Genomic DNA, 12535 nt, shown 5'->3' on the forward strand with positions numbered 1-12535 from the left:
AAATACAACATGGAGCTGAATCACAGACCAAATGTATTAACTCCCAAGAAGCAAAAAAAATAAAACAAACACTAGGTGTTAAGACAATGTCAGACAATATACGGATAACAGATTCACATTAACAGTTTATAAAACTTCACTAAAACTGTGATCAACCATCATTCCTGTGCTTCTGCAATGTGGTGAGTTATGTAAGCATTTCATAAAACATAGCTCCTCCTAACTTAACTGTCCTCTGAGGGGAATGAAAGCTGAATACCACAACAAAACCTTAAAGGGATAGTTCAGATTCTTTGAATAGGGGTGCTATGAGCAATCCAAGGTTCTATGTTTTATTAACATAGAACCATTCATACGTTAAGCTATGTACATGCTTAAAAAGTGACATATAGTAACTGATGGAGAATAAGAAAAAGAAAAAAATTTTCATGCGGGTAATTAAATTATTTTACCAAAAAGTGCTGTAAACAAAAATGTTTTTAGTACATCTCAACTTTGTACATTTCAGGTTTTCATGGAGTTGGGTCTTGAACTGAGAAGCAGAGAAACTAAATGCTGCCTCACCTTGTATGATTGTGGTCCAACAAACGCTGAGTGAGCAGGTATTGAACACCTGAGGGGTCCGCATAGTTCGAAATTGACAGGATTTTAAAATCTATTATTAGATATACAGGGACCCAGTATCAGTAAGCTAATTTTGCAACAAACGTTACGTTTGTTAAAATTCATATTTGAGTCCAAAACATAATCGGGGATTCTCACATGCTTTTGGGTTTAAATACTAATCTCAACCTTCCCATTTTTGGGACCAAAAACCTTGGTGTCTGTCTCATCTATATTAACCCGGGTTAAATATCAACCCATTGCCTCATTCATATTCATTTATAATATGGTCACCTTGACTCAGTGAATGTAGTGGACAAGGGTCCTGTGGTGACATGGACATATAAAGTTGCTTGTCGTCATCAGCATATATAGAGCAGTAGATATAGTACTCTATAGTCAACTGTAGAAGGTGAAAAAAGTGGTCTGAAAATGAACCTTTGAGGAATCGCAAAAATTTATTTTTGTTCTCCCAGATTTAAAATTATCAAACATAAATTTCCTGTCTGTAAAAAAAAATAACAACCGGACAATTCCACACATTTTTCCAGCATATCCATCATTACATTATGAGCAACTGCATCAAAGGCAATACTGAGGTCAAGTAATACCAAGACGGAAAGTTCTAGACCCATCATTGTTAAGACGTATACTGATCAAAACTTTTACCACTGGTGTCTCGGTTCTGTAGTGTGATCAAAAGTCTGCCTACAGCGATAAAGAAATGATTTATCTCATTTTATCTTAAATTTGTTCACATACTATTTTTTCAATTATGTGTCAGAAACTGTAGACTGGATATGGGTCTGTAATGACTTGCTGATAGATAAATTCAAACACTAAATAGCCATAAAATACTTGGCCAGATCTGGTGTCCTTGTGTGCAGAGGAGATCTAATTCTTTGTGAGAAGGATGAGTGGCAAAGACATTGTGCAGATGAAAAAGAGAGAAGAGCAGCTCTAATTTTAAAATTTTATTGCATTTTATTTTTGGTATGCTATAAATTCTTTTTATCTTAATTTATTATCATTACTTAACACTAAATAAGCCTTAAGGCTTTGAATAGTTACGCAACAGGGAAAGCCTAACGGGTTTTGTCTTGACATGATTTCACTTGACCAGTTTTGACTACTTTGCTCTGGAGGTAAACTTAATCTTCTTTTAGCCAAACTAAAGTTGATCAATGAGTTATACTGTATACTACAGATAAGAAAATGACAGCTCAGGACCTCAAAATATCAATTTCTTTAGATTTCTTGCCATTCTAATTTAAAATTATCCACTCTCTCTTATTGAGAAGGAGAAAAGAAACTACCGCCAACCTAAATGAAATGCTCCCAGGACTTTGACCGTCTGGCTAAGCTGGCATGATAAGGGCAACAACAGCCGTGCTAGACGTTGTGAGAGGAGCTGTGTTTAGAGGGTCAACATTTAATAGAACATGAATGCATCAGAAGATAACAAAATATTGCTGATAACATTACAAGGTTCTATCTTCCCTTGGATAAACATTCAGCAGATCAACTTGATTCAGGGTAAAGGAACATCAAGCGTTTTGAGGTGAGCACTCTGCCCAGCCTCTCAGAGCTTAGAGTTAGCACTCTTTGGCAGGTTTTAAAGTAAATGTACTTGATTTATTTAACATGGAGGGTGAGTCACTGTTTGATCATGCAGCTCCTACTGAGAGAGCTGTAGCTGCAGGGTGGAAAGGAAACCTAAAGACTTGTGGTGTTACCTGTGGGCACAGAGGAAGGATAGAGCACCAAGGGGGATGTGGACAGTGAGGTCAAGACGGTGGCAGCCATCACCTCCTTATCGGCATGACCTGAAGGATTCCTGAAAAACACACAAACAATGGCAATATGTGAAAAAATAAGCACTCACTTCATGTTTGAAAAAGTTATACAATTGTGTATTTGAAAGCACAACATTAAATTCTGTAAAAATGGCAAATATTGGTTGCTAAACAAAATAACAACCCACATAGCCAAAAATAACCATGAAGCAAAAATAAATAAAGCAAACAAGAAGAGCGTTAACAGACGTTCAGTGAGCCTTGAACAACTTGCTGCGTGTGGGTATACATGAGACTCTAATGGAAAGCCTCTAGGGTGAAAGTGCCTTACAGTGTGCTTTTTACACTGCCTGTGAAACCTAGCTGGTGAAGCTAAAGAGAGATGCCTTCTCCTCCTCCTCTCCACTAAGCTCAATACTGAGAGAGCCTGCCTCATTCTAAACCTTTATGCTACACAGTGGAACCACGACAAATGCATGTGCAACACAGCTCCAGAGTGGAGGTTTTTAACATGTGGCAATTTCAGAAAAATGTTGCAGAACAGTCACTGAAAAGCTTCCTGCAAACATTAACAAACTTATCTGCCTCACACACACTATTTCTCTCTATTGCTTGTATTTGGCAATCTCTGCCGCGGTTCCTGCCGTCCTTGAAAAAGAAATGTGGGGAAAATTGTTTAAGGCCGGTCCAAGAACTCACCCACACACTTGCGCACATTTGCACACATACACATAACAGGATTTGTTTTTTCAGGTTATGTTAGGTAGAATAGCAAGCTCTCCAAGTAAATGTAGTCAAGTGGGCACATTCTAGAACTGTATATTTGTGATATAGGCCAATAAAAATGGGCAGAAATCTCCAACTCTTATGTGAAGAGAAAGGAAGCCTGGAGCTTTAAGTGGTTCTTGTCCCGCCCCCCTGACTTCTCCACTACTCAACCAGAGTAAACTGGTTTGAGGCATTCTCTCAGCCAAGCCCTAAGCCCTGGCTAAGCTCCACAGTGAGTTTTAATGCAAGCTCGCGCACACAAATACACACAATCAATTAAAAAAAACTTCTACAAACATGTCTAGAAGTGCGCTTCAAGTGATCAACCCTCCATCTACCTGCACAAACAGCACTTTGTGTAATAAAAGTTTACTTTCTAAAGAGTTTTGTAGAAGCACAGAAAAAAGTTTGTAAGTGGCTGAGCTCCCACGCTGATGAGAATTTGCTGGATAGGGAGCAAACACATCCCAACGGAATGTACCAGATATCTCTCAGAAAGAAAGCCTGTGCAGTCCACCACACGCCACACAGAAAGAAAAGTGTTAAGATATGTTAGTTTTACTCCTCTACATTGTCAAATAGAACCTGAGTGCTCACAGTCCTTGAAGAAAATTCAGAGTATAATAATACTGCTGAAAAGGACACCAGAACTACACAAAAATGAGTAAACGCAATATGTATAAACAGTACAGACAAATACATGTAGGCGCACACACACACACATACAGTCTGGCCAAGAGATAAAGAGATAACAAGATTAGCTGTGTCCTGTTTCAGTCATTAGCCATGTTTTCAGTACTAAACAGGGCCAGCCAGGGACACGGTTATGACTTATGGAGCTCATTTCTCTGCTGTTTGTTTCCATTTCATCAACACAGGCAACATGTTATCAGTTTGAACATGGAAGTAAAATTAGACTTAAAAGTGAGAATTAAGCCTGCTTGAGTTTGTTTTCTGGGACCTATATGTGCATATCATTTAGAGGGGAGAAGGAAGTAAACAAGCAAAAAGTATAGCTAGCCTTTTGGTTAAAACCAGAGTTAATCCAAATTTTATTATTCCTCCCTCTCATGCACGTATGCCTGCAAACACAGATACCAAGACACAACCAACACTATTACCACCCACCTTCCATCCCCAGCCTGATTTCCTGACATTGAGCACTTTCCTTCCTCTGCTTCCCAGAACAACCATGATCCCTCACAGTCACCACAGCTTTTACATCTGGTGCACATTTCTCTGTATGGATGTGATGAGCAAAACAACACATGGACATGTTTTAGACATCTTTTTACACAAAGCCAACTGATGATCTTCTTTTTATTATTTTTTATAAACAGATGACCTAATTTGCTCTTCTACTGATTTTGATATCAGTGTTTACAGCAGATGGCTGCCACATTCTGCCATCATAAACACCAACTCTGATCATAAAAATCCACTCCGACAGATAACTGCTCCCCCATCGCCGCTTATCGCTCACTTCGATGGACGACCGACCCTAAATGACAGTCCCTCGTCTCATCTGTCTGTGGAATAACTATGAAATATTTAAAGCTTGTGGGAGAGCAGAGCAGAAGGAGGGCACAAAAACTGCAACAAGGTCTTTAAAAATCTGTTTACATCTTCTAATAGCAGGATTTATTTTAAAGCAAGTTAAACTGAACATAGTTTTATTTAGGCTTCCTGCAATTTCTGTTTTTAGGGAAAGCAGATATTGCTTTAGACAAATGTTGTCTCTGTGTGGTACTTATACATGCGGTTAAGAGGGTGATGAGGTTAGGTTTTTGGGTTTTCTTGCTTTTTCAAATTTGGATGTTTGTAAGCACAGTTCATTCAAAGATAATATGATAAATTTTACACTCATTTTAATGAACTTACATAAATAGCCTGTGGTTACTATGTTATTCTGCTGGGTGTAAAGAAGCCATTCATGGCAGATGTTAAATTTAACTCCATCAATGACAAGTGTTTCATGAGGTGCCAGTTACTTTACGTGAGAAGGCTTAATCCCATTTTAGTGCATGTGTATTTATGCAACACATAGTGCCTTTCAAATTTATGCAGCCATTAGAACTTAAACTGAACTAAATTAATCACTACTGTACTATATATGATAGAAAAATTTGTGCATAAAAAGTACATTATTGTAAAGCAGTGGGAAAGGAATTATGTTTTTGAAATTGTCTTTAAAAATAAAAATAAAAACTTGAAAACTAGGCATTACTATTTTCTAGGACACCTTTGAATAAAGCTCAGGTCAACTAACTGCTTTATAAGTCTAACTAATGAGTGATTTTAAAATGTAATCTCTGCACAGTGATGCAATAAGTGGCACTGTTGTCTTGAAGCAAAAAAGTTCTGGGTTCAAAAAAATTTCCTTAATTTTGGGAGATCTGGGAGGAGGTGATCAACCGATATTTACATGTGAAGCTGATATTATCCACCGATCTTCTCTACAAAGGTCTAAAAATCAACACCACTGTTCTCTTCTGCTCTCCTGTGAGAGAGGTTTGACTGATAGATCAGCCCACCCGGTCATCTCTACATGTTTGAAGTTAACAAAAGTCACCACCCTGTTGCCAACTCAGCAACTTTCATACTATATTTAGCAACATTTCAGACAAAAAAATTGGAATCGGCCAAAACTGGAATCGGATTTTTAAAGGTTGGTAATTGGTGATTGGCCAGAAAACTGCAATCGGTGCATCCCTAAGGACTAATGCTAAGACACCAACTCTGGAGGAGCTCCAGAGATCCTCAGCTCATCTGGGAGACTGAAACAAATATGGGACCTTTTGCCTGCATTGAAAATGCTACACAAAACCTAACAGTATATCACCCTGAGTACACAAATCTCAGGGTGAAACGAGGTGATGGCAGCACTATGTTGTGGAGATGGTTTTCTTTAGTGGGGCCAAGAAAGCTGTCAGTTGAAAAATACCTTTTTTCAAAATTTTAGAGGCTACAAAATATTTGTGACAGCAAAATCTGAAAACCATGCAACGTTTTCACTCAGTGCCATAGTTGTGTACTATGTTGTGTTGGTCCTTTGCACAAAATCCTAATAAAATATATGCATGCATGCTGCAGAAAAATGTGAAAAGGTTCAAGTAGTAGGATTGCATTTGCAAGGCCCTGTATGTGTGACATTTGGCCCATTTAAGTGCATGCACAAACAGAACCATACAGTCGGTTTCTCACACACACCCACACACTCAAAACACACTTTTACCTTCCTTACACCTTCAATTTGGATTGGCCTTAGCTGAGCCAAGAACACACCTCTTTGGCAGCAGCACCACACATGGGCCGGCTAAAGTCAACATGCCAGGTTCAGGCACATATGGAGACTTCTGCTCTGAGCCAAGACAAGAAGCAGCAAAAACAAGATCAGAGTTCAAAAAGAAGAAACCACTGTCCGATCCATCCTGCATTCAAGTACTGTATCCACTGAGAAGATAAGAGCTGCAGATTAGTATAATATTACTATGTCGCAAAATCTTTTTACAAGATTCTTATGTTTTTATCTTTCCAGGGTCCAGTACAACAATTTGTCCAGTCACACTAAATTTTCCAAAAATGAAATGTTGGAAATTACAAAAAATAACAGGAATGCTGTACAACAACTACTCAGGCCCACTCCAGCTTTCTCCCCACACACTAAATTGAAAGATCACAAAAATGGTTAACAATTTAAAATACTTGCTCTAAATCATATTTTGGAGAACAAAAATTGGAGATATAGAGAGGTGAACCAACATTATGGTGAGATTTTGATCATGAATACAAAACGTTTTAACCCTAAGCTCAACATAAAATAATAAAATTTGTCACAGCATGTTTTAATGATGAGAGGAAAACGTCCTGGAATAGTTGGATGAAGTTTGTCTGAATGGAACATCTCACAGCAGATTAAGTTACAGTAACTTGCAGCGCTTAGGTAACATTTATGGAGGAAAAAAATAAAATCCTGAAGCTACAGAGTTTTTCCACTGAGTGTTCCACTGTACATGCTGCAGTTTACTGAACAGTTTTATGCTCATGGGGATTCAATTGCATTACAGTACCACTACAGATATTATCAAGCGGGTGGTGACGACATTGTTACCCTATCAGACAGAAAGCAGAAGTTTTACCAGCAGCTCTAACGCTTTTAAGTTGTTTTCTCCTCTTCATTAGACCTAAGCTATTAAAAAACAAAGCTAATCATTGTGGGGATGTTTGGACTGTCATGAACTCATATCCTGAAAGACCATATCTCTGGGCACTGCGAGTTTCCTCCAGCTGCTCCACTCAGGGAACTCTGCTCATTCTTTTAACCTATACAGCTGGTATTCTGAAGGTCTTTGCTTTTCTCTTACCTACACAGTTCATCTTACGAAGAGACAAACAAAATGAAAACGGGACATTTTATGCATTTATTTCTTTTTATAGAGACTTGTGAAGAAATCTGCTTTTTATTTGATAGCTCATCAACCCTGAGTGAATTTAACAACTTTTTTCCTCCACCAAATAGAGTTGTAACACTCATTTGCGTGTTGCACCTTTCTGGCAAAGCCTCTGCTCTGCTTTCCATAGCAAGACTTTGAGCGCCTTCCTCTTACCATTTTTTTTTTTATGGTGCAATAAAGTTGAAAACCACAGACAAGACTTAGATGTGTATCTTGTTTTCCAGGAAACAGCGCTGAATCCCATAGGCTGCTTGCATGACGGTTAGTTTAAAGGTCAACAGAAAAGAAGAGACAGATGGAAGGCTGGTGGGCAGCTTTATTGTTTGGAATATCTGCTGAACATGGACGGTCTAGATCTCATTGTTGCAACAAAATGGCAACAATGATCTCTGTCTTCTTATAAGCTTAGCTGTAGTTGCTTTAAATATCACTTATTCATCCAGTCTGATCATGTGATCAACGCGGCGCCCATCCACACCAACATCATAATGTAGTGTTTGTATGCCTTCCCAGTGTGTGTGTAGAAGCTTCCCAATATCCATAGCAGCTGCATGTGCCTAACAGTGACGAGGCAGCTGGTGTTTGACCTTTATAGTTAAAGTTTAAAAACACTGTCTCACAAACTCATGACTAAAATCAGCGATCAAACACCTCTCTGTTGGAGTCATGGTGAAATTTACATCCACTGCGCTTCCTTTTTATCTATCATGAACACAAACAAATGCAAATGCACACCAGGCCAGAGCATCGCAGATTATAAACACGGGCATGTTTCCAGTTATACTTTGGATCTGGTGAATTTTTTTCTTTGTTTTGTATCACTCATAGTTATGACCTCTTAAGAGTTAAAAAGGCTGACAGGATTGCTACCCCCAAAGCCACAAAATATTGTCTCTTATATGCCAGGATATGCACCCCAGTCCTTTTCCTCTCAGCTCGCTCAAACTCAGAGCTTTGAGGATCTTGGTTGTCTATAGCTTGTTTATAAAGTTGAGACACCACACGTTATTTAAATCATAACAACCCACAGATGATGATGTAGACGAGGATTCTAGGAAAACTGGACATGTAAAGTGGAGAAGTGGTGTCAGAAAGAGATGAGCTGTTGTCAAACTGGAATATCATAATAGGGAAATGTTGGGAGTCTACCAGGTCTGACAAGGCTGGTGTTGGTGATCGTCTGCGTATCGCCTCATTCAAACCCACTATTTATAGAACACACACTGCTCTCAATCCTGCAACCGCCTCTGTGCCCCATCATTCTGCCTGGACCCCAATAGCATTATATAATGTCATCTGACCCCCAGGAGCCCCAGTCGCTGGCTAGCTGCAGGAGGTCGTAATGATTGACAGTAAACAGTCTGCCAGTGACTCAACACAAGAACCCATGTCTACATCAGCGATCCTTTGCATTTCTACATTAGAAAATATTGGAAAAATATAACAAACAGAAATTCATGTCTAAAAATGCATAAGAATTTTATTGTCTGTCTTTCCTACTTTTACAACTTTTCCATTTCATTGTAGTCCACGCACATGTCAGGCCTTACGTAAGCCCACAGGCGGTGAACCCCCGGAGAGGGAAGGGCTGTTGGGCAGGAGCTGTCTCTCTTTAATGTGGCCTCTCACTGTGGAGGCTATTCAGTCTCAACACAAAAAGGCCTCTCTTTCTCTCTCTTGATCCTAGAATGCAATCTGTATCCTTCAGGACATGCACACAAACAGCTTTGTATTGGCAAAAAAATTTAAATATAGGACACACATGGAGCAAAAAGCATGATTCCTTCAATTCCATCTTATTAGATGTATAAACTACACATATAGATGCAGATGTATAGATGCAAACAATTTAATGTGAAAGCAAATTCCCTTCTAAAAGTACCGTAAATACATCTATGTTTCGAATTGGACATTCCATAATATTATTTTTAAATCAATGGTTCTTCAGAAAAATTTGATACATTAAAAGCACAATGGAGGCAGACGCTATTCTGGCAACAATGATCTCTGTCCATAAGAGACATATTCTGGCTGGCTCACATATATACAGTACAGACCAAAAGTTTGGACACACCTTTCTAATTCAATGGGTTTTCTTTATTTTCATGACTATTTATAAGGCAAGAAATCCCACTTATTAACCTGACAGGGCACACCTATGAAGTGAAAACCATTTCAGGTGACTACCTCTTGAAGCTCATCAAGAAAATGCAGAGTGTGTGCAAAGCAGCAATCACAGCAAAAGGTTGCTACTTTGAACAAACTAGAATATAAGGGGTATTTTCAGTTATTTTACACTTTTTTGTTTAGTGCATATTTCCGCATGTGTTATTCATAGTTTTGATGCCTTCAGTGTGAATCTACAATGTCAATAGTTATGAAAATAAAGGAAACTCATGGAATTAAAAGGTGTGTCTAAACTTTTGGTCTGTACTGTACATATACACAATATAACTATATATTTCTGAAGATATGCTGAGAATTTAGCTGGTAACTGGATCAGATCATTTTTCGCTTAATCTGCCCTTACTGATTATCTGTCAGCTGGAAACTTAAAAATCCAATTATAGTTAATGCATCATACTTTCCACGTCATGCTAACAACCACAGTCTTGGGTTTGGATGGTGTTACCGAGTTAAGAAGACTCAAAGTTAGCAATTTGCGGTATCAGTAGTATGTTTAAAATAAAGTCAGTAAGAAAGTCAGTACCTAATAAGTTATTTCAATTTAAAAAGGCATTTGTTGGGGTGTGCCGTGGTGGCGTAGGGCGTAGCGCGACCCATATTTGGAGGCCTTGAGTCCTCAACGCGGCCGTCGCGGGTTCGACTCCCGGACCCGACGACATTTGCCACATGTCTTCCCCCCTCTCCTTCCCTGTTTCCTGTCAGCCTACTATTACATAAGGGACACTAGAGCCCACAAAAAAGACCCCCTGGAGGGGTTAAAAAAAAGGCATTTTTATGATGTGTCTGAAAAACTAACCTGTAATATAACTAATCTGAAGTAATTAATTACTGTTTATAGCAAAAAGATCAGGGCAAAAAAAAAACTTCACAGGTGTCATGTTCTTATCACACAATTTGGAATCAGCTGATCAGTATTGGTGGAAGCAACTTGAAACTTAAAAAAAAATAAGCTATAGAAAATGGAAAATGGACATAACATTTCTGAATTGTACAGTTCAAATCAGTAGAATTGATGATTGCTACAATGCAAGCTGCTAATTAAGGCGATTTTAAAGTGCCGTTCTCATCCAATAATAACTTAAGTTAGAACTTTGCCTCCAAATGCAGGGAGTAAATGAAGGCATCTACAAGTAACTCGTTCAGAAGACACCATTTGTGATCATTTTGCCGGACAGAAGACATTGAACCAATGTCTTATACGTTCAATGCTATGATATCAAAAAGTAGATTAAACAAATGTCCTCTCAACTTCAGGCACTCCTCTCTGCCAGCATATCCATTACTAAGGGAATGCAGGGAATTTGTTTTGACCAGGGGTCTTAGTTTTTCTAGCCTGATTTTCCTATTTATGTCTGAGGCCCACAAAAAAAGATAGACCCTTCTGTCTACAATAACACCGCTTCCTTATCTTGCAGCATGTCATTCTTCATTTCTGTTGAGGCAAGCCACACAACCTTGCCAAATTGCTGTTTTTTTTTCCTTATTTTGACATCCATTCAAGTTAGCTGTTCATGTATCTAAACAAACCAAACCATCCTTGGTTGCACCAGCAGTGAAAAAACTGGATTTATTTATGAACAGAGTTGAAAAACTAAATAATAGTTTAAAAAATGCCATCCCCTTTTCCGTGTTTTAGAATTCAAATAGGTGGGAGAAAAGATGGAAAATGACAGATCACTGACTTAGAAATACAAGCTAGAAATAGGACAGGGAGGATTAATTGAAACAGAAAGGAATGTAAACGCTGGAGACCCTCAACTGCGGTCAGCTGTCTTTCTCCACTCATACTCCAACTTTGTTTCTCAATCCTCACATCCCACTCCCACTCATGCCTACTTCTGAGATTTGCCCTGCTGCCACCACAAGCCAGCACAGGTTCTTGCCTGGTTTCCTGTGTGTTGTGAAAGGAAACCATCGTTGTTGCTGTTAGCAATCCATTCTGCTCCCCCCCCTCTCCGACAAAGCCAAATATCCACAGGCGAGTGTCAGATAGAGAAAGTCTCTAGTCATTAAAAAAATGATTACAATCTTTTTTATAGACAGTGCAAGCTAGGAAGGTGGAGACCCACAAAAAGTAACCATAAAAGCCACCAGCTAAACAGCTAGGAAGTTACATTCTGTTTGATAGCACAGCACATTATGAAATGTTTGCATTTCCTTTAAGGAAACCGGCACGATCGAGCCTGACACAGCAAACTGGTACATACTGTAAAGTGGATTTTACTTGCATTATTTTCATCAAGAATAGCTCATGTTGTTCTATATACATTTCTAAACCAAAGACAAATCCATGATTGCTTAGTTGTTTTATAATATAACTCATAAATAAAAACCAACTAAAATGTTGAAGAGAGTGAACCTTAAACATTTATTCTAAAAGGCAGCTGATTTCCAAAACTTTGGATATGATATTGCAAATTTGAATAATTAAATTTGTAACATTTGAGCCTCACAATTTTGCTTATGATGGAAGCTGCCTGTAATGTGCTGCAGCTAATACCAAGGGTCGACAATGTTTTATGACGTTTCCAGTAAGAGGACAGCTTATTTTGCAAGGCCAGCACCTGACTGCAAAGCATTGCTTCAACCACAGGGTGGCGATAACTTCCAAACGGAACATGTATTAGTGCATATTATCCTGTTTTTTCTGTAAATATTCAGATGGTATGCCAGAAACACAACATTTACTTTAGTTTAGTCAACTATTAGCCTTTTGGAGTTTAAAAT

General features: G+C 38.6%; 1 protein-coding gene across 2 annotated transcripts in view; it reads right to left on the bottom strand.

The window, feature by feature from the left end:
• slc2a4rg (SLC2A4 regulator) overlaps positions 1-12535 on the bottom strand; it is a 43838-nt gene that overhangs the window by 17228 nt on the left and 14075 nt on the right. For both annotated transcript variants that reach the window (XM_023331473.1, XM_023331476.1), the window contains exon 3: positions 2340-2440. In XM_023331473.1, coding sequence (XP_023187241.1) covers positions 2340-2440 — 101 coding nt within the window. The remainder of the gene's footprint in view (positions 1-2339; positions 2441-12535) is intronic.

The sequence above is a fragment of the Xiphophorus maculatus genome, chromosome 1 (genome assembly GCF_002775205.1).
Source record: "Xiphophorus maculatus strain JP 163 A chromosome 1, X_maculatus-5.0-male, whole genome shotgun sequence".
Classification (NCBI taxonomy): Eukaryota; Metazoa; Chordata; class Actinopteri; order Cyprinodontiformes; family Poeciliidae; genus Xiphophorus; species Xiphophorus maculatus.